Source organism: Chanodichthys erythropterus, chromosome 1 (genome assembly GCF_024489055.1).
Source record: "Chanodichthys erythropterus isolate Z2021 chromosome 1, ASM2448905v1, whole genome shotgun sequence".
In the NCBI taxonomy this organism is placed as follows: Eukaryota; Metazoa; Chordata; class Actinopteri; order Cypriniformes; family Xenocyprididae; genus Chanodichthys; species Chanodichthys erythropterus.
Genome location: NC_090221.1, coordinates 1,027,890 through 1,052,671, shown reverse-complemented (window position 1 = coordinate 1,052,671; position 24,782 = coordinate 1,027,890). Strand labels below are relative to the sequence as shown.

Below are 24,782 nucleotides of genomic sequence, written 5' to 3'. Positions count from 1 at the left end.
CACTTTTAGTCCACAAATGCCAATGCTAAAGAAGAATAGGCAATCCAGGAAATAACTAAACTAACAGAGGCCAGAGATCGCTAACTATGGCTATTCAAAACACTTTTCAAGACAATACACGATTGAGACGATGTATGCATGTATTGACTGAATTTGCGTCTGAATAGCGCTGGCTCCGTGGGCGTGGCCGCATTAGTGGATAATGAGCTGAATCAAGGACTTCTGACATGGCTCTCTTTTCATACAGATTACATAAACAGAGAATATTTGTTTTCGATTTGACTTACACGATTTAAAACCTGACATTTCAACGTTTCTTTAGACACAAGTCTAATTTTTTTGTGATTAGTATTCACTAAGTTACAGTTCATTTTCTGAGAACTATCAGATTGGACTTCGTTCAGAGGGAGACGAGAGATCACGCATCATGTTAGTTTTCTTTATTTTACAAAAAGCACAACATTTTGTTTTTACTCTGAGTGTACACAAATAAAAGAAGATATTCCACAGATTAAAATGGTGTATAGCTCTTAATTGTATGTGCAACATTGACGGAGTATTTTGAGTCTCTTTCACACTGGTTAGAAAAAAAACGCGGTGATCACGCCGGCGTGACCACCGACCCGAGGGAGTTAAATAGACAGAAACTATCAATGAAATGAGGAACAGCTGAATGCAATCATGGCTGATAAGTCCGGGCAAAGGATGATGGGAACTGAAGTCTTTGATAGTGATAATAGTCCTGAGTGGAGTGCCCTCTGGTGGCTATCAAGGGCACTCCAGCTGATAATCATGACAAGTACATAAATGTATCAAATGATATAAAGAACATTATGATATAAAGTAGTCTACAATGTGAAATTCGCATGTTAAATTATTTTTTAAACCTACATTTTATGCACAGAATATATTTATTTTTGTAATTTTATTTTATTTTACATTAAGTAATCTAAGTGTCTGTCTGTTGTTAAAGCACAGATCTACAGTATATTGTGTTTGTTCTGTGGATGGAGTCTCTTCTCCTCTACAGACCAAATAAACATTTTTACCAGTTAACAGCATTTTGTACCTTCATTTGCTCTGGTCTAGAGAGTCTAATGCATTTTGTTTAGAAATGATAATCTTTCACCACAATTACATTCGCATGGAAATAAAATGATAAATATACAGTTAAGAATAACTATTTTTATGTGAAAAGTTCACTTTATTGAAGCTATAAGCAGATGCAGAGATTCTCCTGTTTAATATATTGATTTTTTATATTGAACATGTTCAAACAAATAGGTAAATAAATAGTAAAGTACAACAATAGGGCAATAAACATTAGTTGAACAGAATTAACATCACTTTAGTCCTGAGACTCAACTAGGAAGATGCAAGATCATATCAGAAGACAAAATTAAACAAGCATATGATAATTATGGTGAGTGGATGAGTGGAGTTTTCCTGTTTGACTGATTAAAACATGTAAATATCTTGAACTTGTGTTAACCACAGACATTATTTCAGGGATTTAACCAGAAACCCTCTGACTTTGGGCCGATGGAAGCAGAAGTGCTGAAATGTGAACTCAGTTGTGGGTTTGAGGACTCATTCCTGTATGGCAGCGTATCTCCATCAGTCCGTGGAGTTGTCTGCCCACGCTGAAGCTCTGCGGTCTGGCTGTCACGTACTCCAGAAGGTCTGGAGCTCCAGGCGTCAGAGCTCTGTTGATCAACACAACACAGGAGGTAGAGAGCAGATTCCCTCTCTGTAAGGCCAGCAGGTCTTGAAGGTAAAGCTCAGGGTCATGATCCATTAGAACCAGATCCAGACCATCATTCCCAGTGTGAGAGGGTAAAGAAGAGATGGCCTCAGCCGAGGAGCATGTCAGCACCTGAAACTGAGCAAGAACATGCTGAGCTCGTTTACCATGATGAGTGTTTTAGCAGCAGCAATAATGAGTTATTTTAGTAAATAACTGAATTAAGGAAATGCACTACAGATCAAACTAATGATCAAAAATCCTGCTGGTTTTTGAAGCTGCCACTAGTATGATCTCCACCCCTCGATCTGCTGTCAGAGGATCCAGCTCTACAGACGGAGGGAGCAGACGGAGAATCCTGACAGAAGCATAGCCACAGTGTGTCCCCAACTCCAGAACCCTCAGCGGAGCTTCACGCGTCACAGTCTCATCCAGAAACGCTCCTACAGCGACAAGAGAACATGTTACTCCAGAGTAGAAGATTAGAGGAATATTATCTGTTCAAGAGCTTGATGAAATAAAGCATTAACAGACTCCAGTGCCTGACCTTTCTGAGGGCCGATGTTGGAGGAGGTGTGTGTGGTGGAGTAGAGGTCAAAGGTCAGCAGGACACTCTGAGCCTGTCCGTGGGTGCAGTTGGAGAAGACAGAGGCGTGAATGGAGCTGACACAGACCTTCCTGTGCGAAAGCTGCAGTATGCCAGAATACACCTGACGGCACAGGGCCGACAGCGGTGAGCGGAAAAGAGCCGTCATCACGGCCACAACCGGGAGCAGAGGAGCGGAGAACACCAGCAGAGACATCACTGACCATCAGTGACCTAACAGGAGCAGAGGAGCGGTCAGGACAAGATTAAGTTAAAGGATAGTTCATCCAAAATAATTATTTATCGATCTAAACCTTTCTTTCTGGAACCTCTCCAAGATTTGACTTGTTCAGAGGGGTTCGCCTCAACTCCTCACCCCTTTTGTTGAATAGTTATTTAAAAGGGATTAATATAGCTGATAAAATATTCTCATAAGTCAATTAGCTGATGACACAACGCTTTCTAAAAGATGATTTGCAGATCTCTATCGCTGTTCATCATATCAAAGTTTTCTCTAAATCTTCTGGTCTAACTTTGAATTTTGATAAATGTGAACTGCTTCCTATAAAGTCTTGTTCTGCCTCATCCCTGTACAATATTCCTGTTAAGTCTCAAGTTTTTTGGGTGTAATTATTTGCAAAGACGACAATGTGTGAGATCAAACTTTAATCCTGTAATTGGCTAAGAAAGAGTTTAATTCCTGGCTCTAAAGAAACTTCTCTCCTCACCTGTTGCACTTTTAAAAACTCAGTTGAAACTTTACACTCATTTATCTCTTTGACACAACCCTGTGAAACGGCAATAGAGAATGTTTTCTTTTGTCCAGTCTTTCTCTCAGGAAAAGGAAGATTAGACACTCTTTCAGAAAGATATAATTACTGTCCCTGTTGTGATATCTCATGTGATATAACATCTGTTGTGAGTTGTTTACATGTGTATTTATATCCTTAATAAAAAATCCTCTCCCGTGCCTCATAGGATAGTAAAGTGTCCATACATACTTCAGAACGCTGTTAAACATTAACAGTCTTCAGATGAAATAGACAGATCTGATCAAAGATCGATTCGCACCACATGACAAACATCAATCATTGTCATGATCACCAGTGAGAGTGCCCTTTCAGCCACTAGAGGGCACTCCATTCCGGACTCTCGTTTCCACCCATTGCATTCACTACATTACCCATAACGCACTCCCCGGACTCATTATCCTTTGTTCATTGCACCAGCTGTTTTGTATCACATCATTAGTGTCTGTCTATTTATACCTGGTTTGTTTCTGCCTTTGTTTGTGGTTCTTTGTTTAATGTCACATACTTTTGTTCCCTGGTTTTCTGTTTTGCTTGTTTACTGTTTTTTGTATGGACTGACTTTCTGGATTTGGATATTTGCCTTTTTTTGGACTTTGAGTTGGATTACCCATTAAAACACCGCTGCAATTGGATCCGTCTGTTGTTTCTGTGTGTACCGTGACAGAAAGAACCACCACACAAAGGATCCAGCAGCATGAGCGTTCGGATTCGTCCCCCAGTCTCCATTGGAGAGCGGATGGCTCTAGTTCGGGCAGTGGTGGCGCTGCGTCAGGAGGGAAGTGAGGTAGGATGTTTTGCCCAGTTTTTCTGGACAATGGCAAGAGGGCTGCGCTATAACGATGAGGCACAGAAAGAAATATTCAATGGATGCCTTGATGACCCTCTTCCTCAGTGGGAGTTACAGGGGCTCCAGATCCTGGATTTCTGGGGCTTTGTCAGCTATCTCTCCCACAGAAGTCAATGGGCAACCCAGGCTCAGCCAGAGTCCGCTCCAGCTCATGAATCCGTTCCTGAGGTCACTGAGGAGGTGGGCGCTGAATCTTCGCTTCCCACACGGAGGAGGAGGAAGAGGAGGAGGAAGCCTCCAGCCAGCGAGTCCGCTCCAGAGCCCGCTCCAGCCAGTGAGTCCGCTCCAGTCAGTGAGTCCACTCCAGAGTCCGCTCCAGTCAGTGAGTCCACTCCAGAGTCCGCTCCAGTCAGTGAGTCCACTCCAGAGTCCGCTCCAGTCAGTGAGTCCACTCCAGAGCCCGCTCCAGTCAGTGAATCCACTCCAGAGCCCGCTTCAGTCAGTGAGTCCGCTCCAGCCAGTGAGTCCGCTCCAGCCAGTGAGTCCGCTCCAGCCAGTGAGTCCGCTCCAGAGCCCGCTCCAGCCAGTGAGTCCACTTTGGGTGAGCCACCGCCACACCCTCATAAGCGGAGGAGAAGGAGGAAAAGGGCTTCCTCCGTCCTACAAGGCCTGGAGACCACTTTGGTGGTTGTTCGTGGGTTACCGAAGCGCCTTGCCCTGCCGGCGCCACCGAAGCGCCTTGCCCTGCCGGCGCCACCGAAGCGGCTTGCCCTGCCGGCGCCACCGAAGCGGCTTGCCCTGCCGGCGCCACCGAAGCGGCTTGCCCTGCCGGCGCCACCGAAGCGGCTTGCCCTGCCGGCGCCACCGAAGCGGCTTGCCCTGCCGGCGCCACCGAAGCGGCTTGCCCTGCCGGCGCCACCGAAGCGGCTTGCCCTGCCGGCGCCACCGAAGCGCCTTGCCCTGCCGGCGCCACCGAAGCGCCTTGCCCTGCCGGCGCCACCGAAGCGCCTTGCCCTGCCGCCAGAGCAGCCCCAGCTTGAGCTCGCTGCCATCCCAGAGCAGCCCGCTCTCCCTGATACGGCCACGGAGGCCGTCATCGAGCTGTCTGCTCTCCCTAATACGACCACGGAGGTCGTCCCCGAGCTGCCCGCTCTCCCTGATACGGCCACGGAGCAACCTTGGTCTGCCCTGCTGCCGCTGTCCAAGCCTTCTGCCCTGCCGCCACCGCCCAGATCTTCTGTCCTGCCGCCGTCATCCAAGCCTTCTGCCCTGCCGCTGCCGTCCAGGCTTTCAGCCCTGCCGCCACTGCCCAGGCCGTCTGAACCGTTGGAACCAGCCTGGTCAGTTCCTCCGGCACCACCCTGGCAATCAGCCAGGACTCCAGACCCGCTGGAACCAGCCTGGTCAGTTCCTCCAGCGCCACCCTGGCACTCAGCCAGGATTCCAGACCCGCTGGAACCAGCCTGGTCAGTTCCTCCAGCACCACCCTGGCTTTCAGTGGGGTGTCCTGGATCTGGCCCGCCATCCCTCCCCCTGATCCTCCTCCGGTCCACCTCCCTCCTGAGTTTTTGTGTTTTGTCTGGTGGAGCGTCTGGTAGCCGCTCCTTTGAGGGGGGGTAATGTCATGATCACCAGTGAGAGTGCCCTTTCAGCCACTAGAGGGCACTCCATTCCGGACTCTCGTTTCCACCCATTGCATTCACTACATTACCCATAACGCACTCCCCGGACTCATTATCCTTTGTTCATTGCACCAGCTGTTTTGTATCACATCATTAGTGTCTGTCTATTTATACCTGGTTTGTTTCTGCCTTTGTTTGTGGTTCTTTGTTTAATGTCACTTACTTTTGTTCCCTGGTTTTCTGTTTTGCTTGTTTACTGTTTTTTGTATGGACTGACTTTCTGGTTTTGGATATTTGCCTTTTTTTTGGACTTTGAGTTGGATTACCCATTAAAACACCGCTGCAATTGGATCCGTCTGTTGTTTCTGTGTGTACCGTGACAATCATAAAGGATCAGGTGAGTCTCAAACTGAAAGTGTTTCAGAGACTTCTGGATTCTGTTCCTGCAGGACAAGACCATCTGTACTGCTGAAGTAAGCTTTAATACTGACACCATTACAGTTATTTGAGGAATATGAACAGATTTCATATGAGTTCATGTGATTATGATTATGATTATTAACATGATATGTTCAGTTATAGCCTAACATAAGTTATAACTTATACCTGTTGTAAAAGTATAACAAATGTTCAAGAAACAGCCAGGAATTACTAAAACAATTTTATTAACATTAATTTTACAGAAATTAATAACAGCGGTCTCTCGTCACTGTCAGAATATTTGAGATGACCAATCAAATCAAAGTAGGTGGAGTTTATGTTGATAGAAGCTGTTAAGCGGGAATTCCAGCGACGCTTCGGTTAACGGTCATAAAGTGCGAGATAAGATGAGATAAACTAAACATTTCATATTTGACAGCTGTTTTAGGATAGAAATGTTAAACTACCAACAAAAATAACGAGGGATGCAAACTAATGAACTTTTGTCTAATTTCGCCATTTTTAATTGCCTATAATTTACCTGATTCATGTAATGTAATAATAACAAATCCATTTTCATCATATTAGGCGTAAGATTAATAATGAATGTGCTTATATTGTGAATGAATTTATTAAATTGTTACCTAGCTTTCATCGTTAGCCTTCAGTAAATGAACTTGTCTAAGAAATGATTCATAAAACATAAATATCATGTTTACTTTCTTCACAGATGAAAATGAGTCTATCAGTCAAAGCTCAGCTTTAGGAGGGGAAGAGACAGAGCAAGAGAAGACTGAGAGAAAAAGAAGAGTGATGAAGATGAGAGAACAGGTATAATAATCTACTGTCCACTGACATGCAGGGACAGATCTGGAAAATTATTTATAGGGTGTCAAAGTGTTACGTGAGGCTGTTGTAGAGACGAGACGTATATGGATTTCCACAAGATACAGGTATTTACCCACAGCAGGAGACTCCTAGGCGGATCCGCATTCAAGTCGCCAAACCCGCGTGACTGTTACATTTGTTTTGGCACCGCCCAGGGGATCAGCTCTGCCTCCGGGCAGCGCCGTAAATTCTAACTACTGTCAATCAGAGGACCGTGGACGCGCACACGCCTTTACTGTAACGGTTGCATCAACCAAACGGACCCGCCGCAGAGGTAAGGTTTTAATCGCGGATGCAGCGCGGAGCCACGGCCGCAATCCACCTTCGTTGCGGATCTGTCACTGCGCGCAAGTAGACGCCGACACGGGTCCGTTCGCGGATACGATCTGGAAGCCGCGATACCTCTGCAGCGGTTCTTTTGCTGTGTGGGTAATGAACGAAAGAGAATAACAAACAACCAAACACATTTAGATAACATTAAGATGAGACAGGGAGTGAAGGGAGTGAGTCCATTATAAAGAGAGTGCAGATGATGAAGTCCAGGTGCAGGTGATGAGTGATGATGGGGAGATGACAAGGAAGTGAGTGCAGGTGTGGAAACAGGAGCTCAAGCCTGGAGCTTGCTCGAGGAGAATAAAAGCGGGCTCGTGGAAGGCTGGTGAGGGGTCTGGAGATGGGATCCAAGACATCCCCTCAAAGTCAATCAACAGCCCCACGGGTACTGGAGTGGGTGTCTCAGACTCAGAGGCAAGCTTCGCTGGAAGCTCTGGTGAGGCAGTGGCCATTTTCTTGGGACACCTGGACTTCTTGGAGGACTTCTTTTTGGACAGCTTGGGCTGAGGGTTAGACATGGCCATAGGGGAATGCCCACTGGAGCAGTAGGTGGAGGAAATCGGCGGCTGGTGAACTGGCCAGGCCACCTGTGTTTCTGAGGGAGCCGGACGAGGAGAATACGATCGGTTTTGAACCTCTTCAATTTTGAACTCGGAACCATTAAGAAAGAGAATCAGATTAATAGACTTGACTAGGGAAAAGAGGCATTCAGTTTGAAAATACCGAATCGTATCCTCGTCCAGACCCCTTAGAAAACATGTGTTCAAAATTGCATCTGGCCAGCTCACCTTTTAAGAAAGCTCGATGAATTCCTCCACATACTTCTCCAGCGGGTGGCCGTCCTGTCTGGCAGTCCAGAGGTGGTCCTCCACAGAGAGCTTGCATCCATGGTTCTTAGGGGGCACTGGAACGAGGAAGATACCCATTTTAAACTTTGTGGAAATCCAGTTGATTTTGGTCTGATCTTCTGTTATGTAGAGGCGAGACGTATACAGATTTCCACAAGATACAGGTATTTAATGAACAAACAACCAAACACATTTAGATAACATTAAGATCAGACAGGGAGTGAAGGGGGTGAGTCCATTATAAAGGGAGTGCAGATGATGAAGTCCAGGTGCAGGTGATGAGTGATGATGGGGAGATGACAAGGAAGTGAGTGCAGGTGTGGAATCATGAGAAATGGATCATGAGAAATGGAGTCCGGGAAATGAGGGAACTGTGACACAAAGTGTCTAAGTGAACTGTGACACATGAGGTCTATGAGGGGTGGCAACACCAAAGCAAGCACCATGTTTAGTGTTTGGAGATTTATGGCCTGACATACACAACTGTGTTCACAAATATTGCATTACCAGAAAGTATTCATCTATACTGTTGAAAATTAAAAATAAAAAGATTTCAATATCCATCACGGCACCAAGTCAAGACACTATATGAAAAACAACAAGAGATTCTGAATGAGGCTGAGCTTGTGTCACAAATGTTGGTAACGCTTTAGATTACAGCCCGGAAAGTACTGCGTAATTACAACGAATTTACAGCATAACTTTCAATAATTATAGTGTAACTATACAGTAAGTATGTGTAAGTATAGGGGAACAATATGTAAAGTATTGGGAATAAAGGGGTAACAACCAGGAAAATAACAAATTATTTATACTGTAAATATTTTATATCTAAGGGGTACTTATGACATATAACTAAGGGGTAAGTATGACATTACGGGCCGTAAATTAAAGTGGAGCTTGTTACCCTCTTGTTTCATGTAGTTACAGGGTAAGTAATTAATAAAATGCAAACGATCTGATCTCACTGACTCCGAAACCTTTATTTGAAAAACAACTTTATTAAAAACAGGTCTACAACACTTATTATTCATTTTTTTAAATCAACTTTTCATTTCAAACTCTAAAGTCCTGACAGAAAGTAACAAGTTTTGTCCTTTTTTTGGTTGTTGTTGTTTCTCGCTTGGCTTCCACCTGCTGTTGTTTCTCAGCTGATGAATCTTAAGAAGGAATCCCGTTGCTATTCTGTATTATAAGAAAATACAGTACACCCCGAAATTTTCTCATGGTTTAGGCTATTCATCTTTTCGCTTCCGCCCAGCTGTCACCAGCGCCTGCATGAGAGTCGACTTCGCGTTCTCATGACGTTCTCGCGGGAGATTCATATGAAACTCGCGCGAGAACTGCCGTCTCTGTTATTCTGTCTTGTTTGTTTCTTATTCTCATTATCTGCTATTCTGTGTATTTTGTTGTGAACATTACTAAAAAAAAAAAAAAAAAAAAAAAAAAAAACTGACAGCATCCAACATCTGCGTGAGTCTCTCGGCACGCTTACGTCACACTTCAAGTTACGTCAAGCATGAACTCTCAACCCTCGCATGCACGCGCAGAAGACAGCTGGTCGAAAGTTTTAAAAATATTCAAATATTTGGTATTTTTCTTACAAATACGTATCGTTTCACTTCAGAAGACATCGATTCATCAATTAGGGTCGTATGGATTACTGTAGTTATTGCTGTTTGTGCTGTTTGATGCTTCGACTTTTAGGAACACGTGAGCTTGCATTATAAAGCGTTCCCAGATGATTTATTTTTTTCCTAAAATCCTTTTTGTCTTCATCTTAAGAAGGAAAGTCGTATACATCTCAGATGGCATGAGGGTAAAAGATGAGTAAACGGTGAGCACATTTCCGGGTGTTCTGTATTTTTTAAATACAGAATAGCAAATGGGATTCCCTCTTAAGATTCATCAGTGGAAAGAAAGAAGAAGAGGAACAAGAGGAGGAAGAAGCTAAGCAAGAGAAACGAATAAGAAGTGTTGCAACTTTAAATCTGTTTTGAAATAAGTTGTTTTTCAAATAAAGTTTTCCAAGTGATATGACTGTTTGCGTTTTTATTTATTTATTTATTTATTTATTTATTTATTTTTATTAATTACTTACCCTGTAACTACATGAAACAAGAGGGTAACAAGCTCCACTTTAATTTACGGCCCGTAATGTCATACTTACCCTGTAACTACATGAAACAAGAGGGTAACAAGCTCCACTTTAATTTACGGCCCATAATGTCATACTTACCCCTTAGTTATGTCATAAGTACCCCTTAGTTATAAAATATTAAAAGTATGAATAATTTGTTATTTTTCCTGGTTATTACCCCTTTATTCCCAATACTTCACATATTGTTCCCCTATACTTACACATACTTACTGTATAGTTACACTATAATTATTGAAAGTTACGCTGTAAATTTGTTGTAATTACACAGTACTTTCCGGGCTGTAATCTAAAGTGTTACCCAAATGTTTTATTCATATTACACAGGCTACTTCAATGCTATAAATCACATGTTTAATGCAAGTTAAAGAGCAACAAAAACTTAAATTTCCACAGTTTTGCAAACAATTTTTGAGTTTGTGTCATTAACAGAGATGGGAATGTTTGTGTGTTCACCAGAACACCCCATCAACCACATCCTAGCAACTGCATAGCAAGAGCCTAGCAACCACCCAGAATCTCCTAGCAACCACCTAGCAACACTTTAGCAACCACCCAGAACATCTAAATATTCTGACCTAACACACCAAACTATTTACTTTTTTAAACAAGACTTTAAGTTAGCTTTATGACAATTAGCAAGCATACATTTGTCTTTCAAACTTTTCAATCTAGTTATTGTTTTTCTTGATTGAATTCATGAAACAATTCAACATTTTCTCACAACTATAAACACAATCTCAACTTGCACAAACCTCAAACTTCCAGGTCAAAATAAAATGTTCTAGTCAAAAACCTATTCTCTTCAGACAAAATCAAACTTTGGCATCAGATGACATACAAAACTTAATAAATACACAGACTACTGCACTGCCCAGTGAACACTAGTGAGATCATATAACACTGTAACAAAAACCTTATTGGGATTCAGGATTCATTTTGCAGCTCAATGTCTACTACACTATACAAAAATACATTTACAGATGCAGATACTGTAAAATAAAGCAATGAACTTTTGAGGAAAAAAAATGTACTATTGTAAATTAATCTTGCAGTATGAAAAGCATAAGAAAACGATGTATATGAACTTGGTGTGCACCACAATACATATACTGCCAATTACAGTACAGTAAAAAAAAAAAAGTAAATTCCCTTATCTTAAATAGTTGTACTTTGTACTGTAATTATACTGTATGTGTAACTTAACTTTAAAACCCTGTAAATGATTCTTTCAGCTATCTCTCAGATTTCCACTGGAGTGTCATCAGTTTTGCTAACTTTGTCATTGTTAAACGTTTTGAGAAATATGTCTTTGCTTTGAGAACTGATGGTTTGGGAAACTGGGCCAACTGAATCACTTGTGTTAGCAATCGAGAACAATAAAATACATTTAGATTCTTACCCAACTCTGCTATTATTTTCTGTGATCGGGATCTTCTTATTGATTTCATGTTATTGTTTCGTCAGATGGCAAAAAAAAAAAACTTTATCCGTGATGAAAGTGGAGCGGGGCGGTCAGAGAATCAGCTCCCAAAAAATTACAAAATGAATTCAAATATTCGGATAGGATTACATTTCTCAGAGGACTCCTGAGTTAGCCGGAAAGCAGTCATTTTCTGATTCATGAACAAATGGAAAAACAATTCGTAAGGGAACTTGGCTGCACTGTGTTTTGAACTCAGAAAGAACCGGTTCATAAGAGTCATTTGTTAATGAAGCTGACTACACTGGGCGCACTGCGTTCAAACCATCATGCACAGTTTATTGAAAGACGTGCTTTCTTGACATTATTTTGCGTTACGCTGTCTTTTTTATGTCATGACATTGAAGCGCCGCTGCTGAAAAGCAGTACTTGAAACACTGCTAACATTTATATTTTATTCTGTGATAATTCTGTGATAAACCCCGGTAGATCCGCCCCTGCTGACATGGTTTTAAAGCTATTAGTATTCAATATTTGTCACAGTTCCCTTGTCTCCCGGACTCCATTTCCCATCATCCTCCTGTTTCCACACCTGCACTCACTTCCTCGTCATCTCCCCATCATCACTCATCACCTGCACCTGGACTTCATCATCTGCACTTTCTTTTGAATAGACTCAGTCCCTGTCCGATCTTGATGTTGTTAGTTTGTATGTGTGTAATGTGTTTATCGCCTGCAATTGTCATTAAATACCCTGTTTGTGGATTTCCGTATACGTCTCATCTCTTCAGCACCAGCACACGTAACAATATTTTGGCTTTCAAATGTCTTGAAGTGCACATAGATCAGAGAACTCCAGCTTTCTTGGGCGAGTGTATGTCCCTCAATCACTCCTAACTGGCCCTCAGTGATTATGTCAATTTCCCATCAAATGTATTGCAGTCATGGATAAAAAAAAAAATGTATGAATCAAAAAATCATGTTTTCTGCTCATATTTTCATTTTTTGTATGGTTGTGCTGTTTTTTCTGCTCTACTCTCTTCCATGGTAGAAAAGTGAAGTTGCCAATGTCCCGATATAGCACTGTCATCTTGTGCTGATTTGGGACCCGAGTCTGCGCAGTAGTGAGCAGGAAATGGAGCTGCGCACTATCAAGGCCCCGCCCACACTCCTGCAGAATTGTTTAGTACAGTTTACTGCAGAACAAATCATGTCGGTGTGAAATAAACAGTTATGGAAATGTTGAAATTAAAGTTAAAATCTGAAAATCCAGAAAAAAGTCAGTTGGTGCCTCAGTGACTACTTCGCTCAGAGATGCTGTCAATCACAGCTGTCAATCATGACGTCACACCCCCGTTTTTATAGCATCAAATAACTTACTAAAACCAAACTTATTTAAAAAAAACGAACACTTGAACATACATCACCATGACAAAAATTCCATAAGAGAAAACATCTTTGGAAAGAAAAATTCTTGTGCATCACACTTGGGTCTTCCACACACACAGTAAAGTACCTGACCCATGTGAACTGTAAGCCCAGTACTGACAATATATCCAATGCAAAGAAACCATTCGTAATATTATCCTATTTAAAAAATAATCACTGTCAGGACAGATCATAAAACAAAGTGCTTAAAACTATTTCATATATAATATGTATATATATATATATATATATATATATATATATATATATATATATATATAGCAATCCTATACTGAGCAATCCAGACACTTTGCAATGTGTAGTTAGCAGCATGAAAAACATATACAGAAAGTGAGCAAAGATCTGTGCCATTATAATCACTGAAGCTGTCAATCACAATGCAATAGCTGCAAAAAATCCCGTTATAATCATAAAGTTGTTTATGCTGTGCACAGTGTGCAGTGAATCTCTTATTGACATCGGGCCTCATTCATGAAACTTTCACAAATATACAAGCAAATTCTGAATAATTTGTGAGTAAAATGGACCTTCACGAAAACTCTCCTCCGGATTCACAACGGATTCGGTAGTTGAACGTGTATATTAATGAATTCCAAACATTCGTAAACTGGGCGCTCGTGCAAGCTCATTAATAATTAGCATAATCCCCGCACATGATGAGTCACAACTACGCAAGTTACGTGTCCAGGAGCGCTGTGGAATCTTCTGGAGTTCCTTCTCAGGTTTGGCTCCAGTATATTGCATGAATTCAAAAGAGACTAATTGGCCATATGACTAGCAGTAATATTCAGTTATCATGTGCCACCAAAGCTTTGCCAGCTAAAAATGCCTGGTGCTCTTCTGAAAATGGCCAACTGGTGGCACTTGAAAGTGCTTTGCAAGCACGGCGTTTTTTCCAGCTGAGATACTTTGGTTGCTATGATACAGAATATTAATGGCATTTTGAAGAATATTACTGAATATAAAAATGCAGTAACCAGAGACGAGTGCTGCTTATTACTCAAAGTTGAACAGTTAAAAAAAAAAATAATAATAAAGACAGGGCAAATCAACTGAAATATTATTATGGTACATAGTGTGTCAAAATGCAGTGTCATCAGTTTGCTTAAATTAGATTACAGAACGTTCAAATGTTTTACACCATTTACACGTGATAGGAAGCAGGTGTACATTTCTTTCATACCAACATTTTGAAAATACAAACAATTTTGTAAATCAGAAAATTTACATCAGAACGGCTTGAGAATGGAACAAGCAGAACTTGTGCTGAAAAAAGCTCCACCATTTTGATCAGTGTTGAGCGGATTCTGACTAAAGCACATATGATTGGTCATTGCATTAATTTTTTGTTGTTGATCATCATTAGAAAGCATCAGGATTTTTTTGTGAACTATTGTTGAAAATGTTACAAAGAACATCCACTGTGGCTGTTTCTCACCAAAACCAATGGAAAATTAAATGACAGTTTATGGTCACTTTGAAGACATAAACTCATATTAACAATATTAATATTTAGCATAGTTGTAACTCAACATTTATCATGAGTTGTTATTTTTCCTCATCATTTCTCCCTCTGAAGTATCCTGATATTAATCTCAGTCACTCATTGTCATGTCCAGGTCATGCTGAGCATCTGATGGTCTTCAGCGACACAGAGACACCAGAGCTGAGCTGTTTTCAGTGTCAGTTTATCTGCAGTAATGTCAGAGGAGCGAGGAAAGGACTCTCTCTCTAAGATGAGTCTCTCAGAGAAACAGAGGTAAGACTGCGTCTGTTTTCACACAATCATTTTAAACTCTACTGGAGTTTCAGGTTTGTCCTGTAAAGAACAGCCTGATCAACAAGGAGTGTTTTCTCTCACCGTTGACATGTCTAATGCTGTGCAAAACAATTCACAACTTCCTATGAATGTTTCTAGATTACTGCAGGTTAAAAATGTCTTGAAATTAGTATATAAGAAATTGTGAAATTAAGAAGGTTTTTATGTATTTCTCAGCCTCATTTACTGCACACCATTCAATTATATACAGTATTACAGATACTAGATGAGAGTTTTGTTTTAGGGCCGATGGGAGTGGCAAGTTTTGCGCGTGATCTACTGCTGATGCACAAATTAAAGTTTTAAATTAATTTAAATACTCTCCTCCCATAAATTTTGCATCTGAAAGGGAAACTCCTACAAATGCATATGCAATAAGGTCAGCTGCAAAAACGCATTTTCAGCACTAATTTTGCACTGTGTGTCTTTAGTAAATCCCGACAGTAGTTTTTTAATGGCAAAAGAGGATGCTGTTAGTAAATCTGGCCCTTAGTATTTTACCTATGTTAGTCTGTTTTCCTCTTTATTGAACTCAGTCTGGAGCATCTTTACAGTAATATAATAACAAGGAGGCATAAATTCACCATGGAAAATAGATCTTACAACCCAAACATGAATATGTCCTTTCATTCATCTTCCGTCATAGATGGACAAAAGTGTGTCTATACTGCATTTAATATGCATCATTAAACCCTTTCAATTGAGACTGAAGTATCTCCTGTAGTAAAGTGTTTTATCTTTCTGCTCTTTGTGTCATTAGTGAAAGATCAGACTCAGATGTGTTCAGCTTTGTGCATCTAAAGAGTTTCTGGTCAAAAGGTGAAGGACCGAAATTCAGTGAGAGAAAACCATCAACTAACAAAAGGTATTTCATTTGTTTCTTGTAATACCTGTTTAATTTTGGTGTGTCATCAGCTACTGAAAAGCATTTCATGTGTTTTGTGTTACAGCACTGCATTAGCTAATATAATTGTGATGGAAGGTAAATAAAACAATAATTCAGAGAACACAGTGTCTGTTATTCTGCTTTCCTCTTTATTGAACTCAGTCTGGAGCATCTTTCCATTAATACAATAACAAAGAGGCATAAATTCAACATGGAAAATAGATCTTACAACCCAAACATGAAACATGTTGTTTTGCAGTGTATATTTTGATCTTAACACCTATAACCTTATTATTTATTATTCTCAGGTTAGGTGAAGTAAGTCAAGTCTGGCCTAAATCATAAGCATTTTAAATTGCCTAAAATTTGGTCAGAAGATTCCTCTGTGGTACGTTCTTGTTCAAAGTCTTAAAATACTATAAATCAAGCCATATTAGGCAGCTTTTGTAATCAGTTAAACTTGGGGTTTCTTGGGGTTTCTTGTCCTTAGCTCTGATCTTCTAGGCATCGGGGGTACTGACGTATCAGTATCTGAAGAGTCAGTAAACTCATCAGTCTTTTATACTAGTGTTGTTTATCACAGACGTTAGGTTATCTTCTTGATTGACGTAAGTTGTAACTAGGGGTGTCGCAATATACCGGTATTGACGATAACCGTGATATTCAAAGCATGAAATATCGATATCTTATTAATTTTGGGGTGTGACAATACACCGGTATTGGAGATAACCACAATATTAAAAATGAATAGGATGCTTATGATGTCATAACATGTAAATACTCCAGTGCCAGTACCTGGCTGAGCTCTCAGGTGGCAGTATTACACCTTAATGCTGACATCTGTCAAACAAGAAGACGCAGCGCGCGCGCAGCTATTCCGAGAAGAGAGTGAGAGGCTCTATCCACACCCAAAAAAAGTAAAGTAAGTTCAACAGTATGGGTGTTTTTCGGCTTCTTAGACAGCCCAATCTGCAGAATTTACCTAGCTACAGTCAGTGCATAGGGTACAACACCACCAACCTTTTTACCCACCTCTGTGTCCATCACCCTGCAGATTACACCATTTTACAGAGAGTAAATTGCCATTATTTTACTAGTCATGGAATGGAAAATGTTATATTAACCTGTTAACAATGATTGTCTTAAACTTATTGTTAAATGAACAATGTGAGTTACATTTTAGACACAGTATTGTTAATATTGTTTTTTTCCTTTATTTCACCAACAAAAATTTCAAAATTATGAACAGCAGAACAGAGCCCCCGTGCAACAGAAATGTTTTCGTCATACTGACTGAATCCACGTTTAGAACGAATGAATCCGTGCTTCGTTCGAATCAGTCATTTGAAGATATCGGTTGACTCACTCACTCACTCATTAAAGTGACTTCTCTGTGTCCTTGAGCACACACACATAGAACCGCACACACTTCTGTGTGCTAGCAGTCTAGTTTTGCTCCTTCTCATGGACAGGCACACACACACATAACTAACAATAACTGTACATCTCTGGCCATATAGAATAAGGCATTTCTTATAAACAAACAAAAATAAATAACTATAATATTGTAAGCAATGCCTAATATTTAATACATTGGCCAAATGTGTAGCAACATGCATCTAAAATCTAAAACAAAGGAGGCAAGTCAAGTCAAGTCACCTTTATTTATATAGCGCTTTTTACAATGCAGATTGTGTCAAAGCAGCTTTAGAGTGATAACTGGTATATAATTTTGGCTGCACAGCAGCTCTTAAAGAAAACGGTGTCAAGGCAGGCAGATCAAAGCACTGTTGAATATCAAATGTCAAGTGTCCGCAACTAAGCAAGCCAAAAGTGACAGCGGCAAGGAACCCAAACTCCAACAGGTGACATCAGGTGGTAAACAGGTGTTAAAATGATGAAAAAAAACCTTGGGAGAAACCAGGCTTAGTCAGGGGGCCAGTTCTCCTCTGGCGAACAGTGCTTTGTTATGATTCAGGTTGCTATCATAAGTCTGATAGGATCGCAACAATCAAAGTATTTATTCCAGTATAATCCAGTTGAGGATCGTATTCATCACGCCGGTATGGACGGTCTGTTGAGGAACTGTGCTACTGGCTGTCGTGTTGATGAGGCCTTCACAATGGATGATCTAGTCGACTCGATCTCTGCTGATACTTCAGGGCTGCGTTGTGGTCGTGTCAAGGGCCCGGATCCGGTTGACTACAGTAAACCTCGGGATAAACAGAAAGACTGATATTAGCGTAGATGCCATTCTTCTTCTGATGTAGCGAGTACATCTGGTGTTATAGGAAGTGTTCCCGGTTCCAGCTGACCTAATTTATGCAGCCTAATAATCCTTTAACGGATTTGAAAATATAAATTATAATGTGTTATGTGTATGCCAGGTTAAAGAGATGTGTTTTTAGTCTAAATTTAAACTGACAGAGTGTGTCTGCTTCCCGAACAATGCTAGGAAGATTGGTATTCTAGGTATTATCAGCTAGCCTGAATTCTGAGATCGCAATAAACGTGAAGGACTATAATGCATTAAGAGCTCGCTTAGGTACTGGGGAGCTAAACCATTTAGTGCTTTGTAAGTAATTAACAAGATTTTAAAATCTATACGATGCTTAACAGGAAGCCAATGCAGTGACGACAGAACTGGGCTAATATGGTCATACTTCCTAGTTCTAGTAAGAACTCTAGCTGCTGCATTTTGTACGAGCTGTAGTTTATTTATCAAGCGGGAGGAACAACCACCCAGTAGAACGCATGAACTAACTGTTCTGCATTTTTCTTTGAGAGCATATGTCGTAGTTTAGATATATTTTTAAGATGGAAGAATGCGGTTTTGCAGATGCTAGTAACATGGCCTTCAAATGAAAGATTGGTATCAAAGAGCACACCCAGGTTCCTAGCTGACGACGAAGACTTAACAGAGCAGCCATCAAGTGTTAGACAGTATTCTAGGTTATTACGTGAAGAAGTTTTTGGTCCAAAAATTAGAATCTCTGTTTTTTTCTGAATTTAGTAGTAGGAAATTACTGGTCATCCAATTTTTTATATCAGCTATACATTCTGTTAATTTTGTGAACTGGTAAGTTTCGTCAGGGCGTGAAGAAATATAGAGCTGAGTATCGTCAGCGTAGCAGTGAAAACTAACGCCATGCTTCCTAATGATATCTCCCAAGGGTAGCATGTACAGAGTGAAAAGCAACGGTCCTAGTACTGAGCCTTGCGGTACTCCATATTTAACTTGTGATCGATATGACATCTCTTCATTTACTACTACAAACTGATAACGTCAGATAAGTATGATTTGAACCATGCCAATGCAATTCCACTAATGCCAACATAATTTTCAAGTCTATTTAAAAGAATATTGTAATCAATAGTGTCAAATGCAGCACTAAGATCCAGTAACACTAATAGAGAGATACAACCATGATCTGATTATAAGAGCAAATCATTAGTAACTCTAATGAGAGCAGTCTCAGTACTATGGTCTAAATCCTGACTGGAAATCCTCACAGATACTATTTCTTTCTAAAAAGGAACAGAGTTGTGATGAAACTGCCTTTTCTAGTATCTTTGACAGAAAAGTGGTTTTGCTGTGGTTTTGTTTTCTTCCAGCTGCGCTCCATTTTTCTGGCTGCTACCTTTAGGGCCCGAGTGTGCTCATTGTACCACGGCGTTGGATTAATTTCCTTAATCTTTTTTAAACACAAAGGAGCAACTGAGTGAGGCTGTACTGCATTTAATTACTATTTGCAACATTAAATTCCTTCGAATGAGAATATACGAGTATCTCCTGTAGTAAAATTTTTTATCTTCCTGCTCTTTGTGTCATTAGTGAAAGATCAGACTCACATGTGTCCAGCTCTGTGTCTGTGAAGAGTGACTGTTCAAAAGGTGAAGCACCAAACTTCAGTGAGAGAAAACCATCAACTAACAAAAGGTATTTCATGTGTTTTTGGAATACCTGTTTAATTTTGGTGTGCCATCGGCTACTGAAATGCATTTCATGTGTTTTGTGTTACAGCATTGCATTAGCTAAGATAATTGTGATGGAAATTAAATAAAACAATAATTCAGAGAACACAGTGTCTGTTAGTCTGCTTTCCTCTTTATTGAACTCAGTCTGGAGCATCTTTACAGTAATATAATAACAAGGAGGCATAAATTCACCATGGAAAATAGATCTTACAACTAAGAATGGGAGAAAAAATTGATTCTTAGATGCATCGTGATGTGGATGCGGATGATTCTGAATCAATTCACAAATGTCAAAAATCGATTTTCTAAATGTTAACTGATAAAGTAATGTTGATGGAAGGTAAAAGGCAGAACTCTGAAGCACGAAAGTGGAGCACCCGGACAATCTGTGGCCTGCACATAACTCTGCTTGTCCATTGCCGTGGAGCCAGTGGAACAGTGTGAGTGTTTTCAGTTCATTTATAGAAGTTGAGCTTCAGCTCAGCTTCCATAGGAATGAACTGAAAACTTTCGCTCCATGCCAGTGGATATGCATCATAAGCGACCCATGATGGCTGAGCATGAAATGTGTAGCAACATGCATATGAAATCTAAAACAAAAAGGCAGGGTAATTCTTTCCTTGATATAATACAACAATGTCCTTCCATCCATCTTCAGTCATAAATGGACAAAGGTGTGGCTATACTACATTTACATAGAATTTGCATCATTAAACCCTTTCAAATTAGACTGTAGTATCTCCTGTAGTAAAGTGTTTTATCTTTCTGCTCTTTATGTCATTAGTGTAAGATCAGACTCAGATGTGTCCAGCTCTGTGTCTGTGAAGAGTGACTGTTCAAAAGGTGAAGCACCAAACTTCAGTGAGAGAAAACCATCAACTAACAAAAGGTATTTCATGTGTTTCTTATTGACACACATAGACTGTGTGAATAGACTAAATATTTTCACATAAACTGAATATTTAGACATAGACTGAATATATTCAGAAAATATTTATTATGAAACTTTATCATTCAAATATAATTTCAATTTACAATCAGCAGTGCTATAAAAAGGGAGCATCAGCAAAAAGATTGAAATGATTTGATTTTAATTATAATTCTGTTTCTTGTAATACCCATTTATTTTAGTGTGCTGACATAACTGCTGCACAACATATTAAAATAACTATTTTTAATGCAGAATTCACTATATATTTATACTTGAATATATCCTACACTTTAACAGCATAAACTTTAAATAGCTCATGTTTTCTTCTCTGTTAAAAACAATAATAATATTTGATCTGAAAATGCAGTATTTTATTTTATTGGCTAAAAGGGTTCAATGGAAGACATCAGACATTCAGACTCACAGGAAACATGAGAGTTTCAAAGACAATCTCCTAGGGATCTTCCAGGTAGGAAAACACATTTTTGATAAATGTTTTAATATATTTAAAACAAACAAATAGGTTACTTGCACAAATACTAGAATAGAAACTTTAAGATCCATAAATAATAATCAAAATGTAAGAGTAAATTTGTTGTTTTTGTGTGTTAAAAATTACAGCAAATTAAAATTTTTGTTTTTAACTGGTTTCTTTTACAAATATGTTTAATATGTAAATAAATAGTTTTTATCAACTATGGATGTGGATCTGGTTAAATTGTGTTGTTCTGTGTATTATTTTTTCTTGCTTTGTTTGTAGGATCTTGAGAGCAAAATAATCACATTTCTGAAGAATGAACTAGAAAAGTTTAAGAAAATATTACTGAAAGAAAACACTCAATACTTTGTGAATGACTTTAATGAGAATAGATGCAGTACCAAAGCAGCAGCTCTTGATCTCACACTACATTACCTGAGAGAGATGAAGCAAGATGAAGCTGCTGATGCTCTAGAAGGTCAGAGACTCATGATCATCTGTCAGATTGACACTTATAAATGTGGGAGTGAAAATTAAGACTAAAACTATCTGTTTTCTGTTCCTGTGTTTAGATGAGCTGCTCTTCATTCATCAGCTCAAATGTGGCCTAAAGAAGAAGTATCAATGTGTGTTTGAAGGAATTGCGAAGCAAGGTGACTCCACACTTCTGAATAACATCTACACAGATCTCTATATCACTCAGGGTGGCAGTGAACAGGTCAATACTGAACATGAGGTCAGACAGATTGAAGTTGCTTCCAGGCGTCATGAATCTCAAGAGATACAGGTTAAATGCACACAATTGTTTGAAGCTCCTGAACAAGGCAAGGAGATCCGAACTGTTCTGACAAAAGGAGTCGCTGGCATCGGAAAATCAGTCTCTGTGCAAAAGTTTGTTCTGGACTGGGCTGAAGGAAAAGAAAATCAAGATATCAGATTCATATTTCCTCTTCCATTCAGAGAGATGAACTTAATGGAGAAAGAAACACTAAGTTTGATGGACCTTATAACTCAGTTTTTCCCAGAGACAAAAGGACTGAACCTTACAAGAAGGAATCAATTCAAAGTCCTGTTCATCCTTGATGGATTGGACGAATGTCGGCTTCCTCTGAAGTTTGATTGTAATGAGACGTGGCGTGATGTATCATCACCAGCCTCTCTGGATGTTCTCCTAACGAACCTCATGAAGGGAAATCTGCTTCCTTCTGCTCTCATCTGGATCACCACCAGACCAGCAGCTGCCAGTAAGATTCCTCCTGACTGTATCGACCGGCTGACAGAGATACGAGGATTCAATGATGCTCAAAAGGAAGAGTACTTCAAGAAAAGATTCACGGATCAGAATCAGGCCAACACAATCATTGATCATGTTAAAAAATCAAAGAGTCTCTTTATCATGTGCCACATCCCAGTCTTCTGCTGGATTTCAGCCACTGTTCTCAAGAACATTCTGGAGGAGAAAGGAAATAATGATGTGAAAATCAATCAGGCTGATGAGATCTCTAAAACACAGCAGGAATCAAACACTGAAGACACTCCCAAGACTCTGACACAAATGTACACACACTTTCTCCGCTTTCAGATCCAGCAGAGCCGCCGAAAGTATGATGGAGAATTCACACCAGATGTTTCCTGGGATAAAGACGCCATCCTTTCACTGGGGAAACTGGCATTTCATCAGCTGGACAGAAACAATGTGATCTTCTATGACACAGACCTGGAAGCCTGTGGTATTGACGTCTATAAGGCATCAGTGTACTCAGGCATGTGTACCCAGATCTTTAAGGAGGAAACAGGGATCACTCTTGGTACCATGTACTGCTTTGTTCACTTGAGCATTCAAGAGTTTATTGCAGCCCTTTATGCACATCTGTTTCTAGACATCAGCAAGACAAGAGTGTTTGATCATGAGTCTACAGAACAGAAAAACAAAAATGAAACCATGATTGATTTTCTCAAGACTGCAGTGGACAAGGCGCTCGAGAGTGACAATGGACACCTGGACCTTTTCCTTCGCTTCCTCCTCGGTCTGTCACTCCAGTCCAATCGACGACTCTTACGAGGTCTGTTATCACAGCAAGATGACAATGACCAGAGCAACAAGAGAATAGTTCAGTACATCAAGCAGAAATTAGAAGATAATCTGCCTGCAGAGAGATCCATCAATCTGTTCTACTGTCTGAATGAACTGAATGACCAAACTCTGGTGAAGGAGATTCAGACCCACCTTAGCAAAGGAAGTCTCTCATCTGGTGACCTTTCACCTGCCCAGTGGTCTGCTTTGGTCTTTGTGTTGTTGACATCAGAGGAAGAGCTGGAGGAGTTTGATCTTCAGAAATTCAAGCAATCAGACGAGTGTCTCATTAGATTATCGGCAGTCATCAAAACCTCCAGAAGAGCTCTGTAAGTCCATTAATGTTTAGTCATGTTTTTGTCTCATCCAGGGTGTAATACACTATTTAAAATACATATATTATCAGTTGTTACACTATATCTCCCAATAAAATGTTATTTTAAAAGCTTTAATAGCTTTAGTTCTGTAGTTTTAATTTTGGGGGGCAAAACAATCTATTGCAATACATAGATCAGTGGTTCCCAACCTTTTCCAACTTGCGGCCCACACATCCAAACACGTGTTATTGTGCTGGTACATTAAGGACTGCCATGGACCGTTGACTCCTAAAGTTTTCAGATACTCTTCATATTATGTGTGGTGTTAGTTCGCAGCAGTGACAAATTGTTTTTTTCCACTAAGTTTAAATATACCTTTTTAACTTTTTAAAGCCATATATTCACTTATTATTAACTTCTTGTTTATTTAACTGTTGTATAAAATCAATATCACATTTGTGTGAAACACCATGTTGGTTAACTGTATTAAATTATATAGATATAAAAGACATACAGGGGCATTTTTATCTTGAATTTTGGGGGCATTCTAAACTAATTTTTATAGACTAGATCATGCAGTGAAAATATGCACTCTAAATTCATATGCGCACTCGTCTAACCGACTAGACTACATCACGTAGTGAATATGTGCACTCTATGGGTGTGTTTTTGTTTAGTTTTTGTAAAGTGATGGACATACTCGATAATTTAATATTGTTAAAACAACAGTTAGATACCATTGTTCGTAGATGATTTAGGCCCATGTTGCTCACCCCTACGATGCAGCACTGGCCCAATCGGGCATGTGACAGTTCTGTCAACCGTCCCGAGTGTCATCTCCAAGCTGACCCAGGGACATCGAGCAGTCCTTATTGTCGATATATATGTATATACATGCTATTTATATAAAAAATTAAAAAATAATGGAAAATATATTTTATATTTGTATATAAAAAAAAATTTAATCTAATTCTGTGATTGTAATTTATTTATCTTGTAGGTTGAATAATTGTAACTTAACAGACAAAAGCTGTTCAGCTCTGGTTACAGTTCTGGGATCAGATACTAATCTGAAAGAGCTGAATATGAATAATAATAACTTGCAGGATTCAGGAGTGAAGCAGCTCTGCACTGGACTGACAAATATAAAGTGCAAATTGGAGATATTGAGGTAAGTTGTGTTACAACAGAAGATATTTTTTAGATATTTTTTACCTTTAAAAATATTT

At 39.8% G+C, this 24,782-nt stretch overlaps 2 protein-coding genes across 5 annotated transcripts in view; one reads left to right on the top strand and one right to left on the bottom strand.

Moving 5' to 3' along the window:
- Positions 1 to 24,782, top strand: part of LOC137037574 (NACHT, LRR and PYD domains-containing protein 3-like) — a 114,512-nt gene that overhangs the window by 65,364 nt on the left and 24,366 nt on the right. Inside the window, exons 1-10 of one of the 4 annotated variants that reach the window (XM_067411700.1) lie at positions 5,949 to 6,024; positions 6,702 to 6,802; positions 14,690 to 14,829; positions 15,650 to 15,754; positions 19,611 to 19,715; positions 20,538 to 20,642; positions 21,075 to 21,153; positions 21,445 to 21,640; positions 21,735 to 23,565; positions 24,554 to 24,724. In XM_067411700.1, coding sequence (XP_067267801.1) covers positions 14,771 to 14,829; positions 15,650 to 15,754; positions 19,611 to 19,715; positions 20,538 to 20,642; positions 21,075 to 21,153; positions 21,445 to 21,640; positions 21,735 to 23,565; positions 24,554 to 24,724 — 2,651 coding nt within the window. In that variant the 5' untranslated portion in view covers positions 5,949 to 6,024; positions 6,702 to 6,802; positions 14,690 to 14,770. Of the gene's footprint in view, positions 1 to 5,948; positions 6,025 to 6,234; positions 6,296 to 6,587; positions 6,803 to 14,689; positions 14,830 to 15,649; positions 15,755 to 19,610; positions 19,716 to 20,537; positions 20,643 to 21,074; positions 21,154 to 21,444; positions 21,641 to 21,734; positions 23,566 to 24,553; positions 24,725 to 24,782 lie in introns of those variants that run through there. The other 3 variants (XM_067411869.1, XM_067411787.1, XM_067411949.1) reach the window with 3 other exon arrangements.
- LOC137001947 (transmembrane O-methyltransferase homolog) lies at positions 1,571 to 2,547 on the bottom strand. Its single transcript, XM_067382656.1, has 3 exons — positions 2,292 to 2,547; positions 2,013 to 2,187; positions 1,571 to 1,889 (listed from the first exon to the last, which is right to left on the bottom strand). Exons 1-3 carry the CDS (start codon positions 2,545 to 2,547, stop codon positions 1,571 to 1,573), a joined length of 750 nt encoding a protein of 249 aa, XP_067238757.1.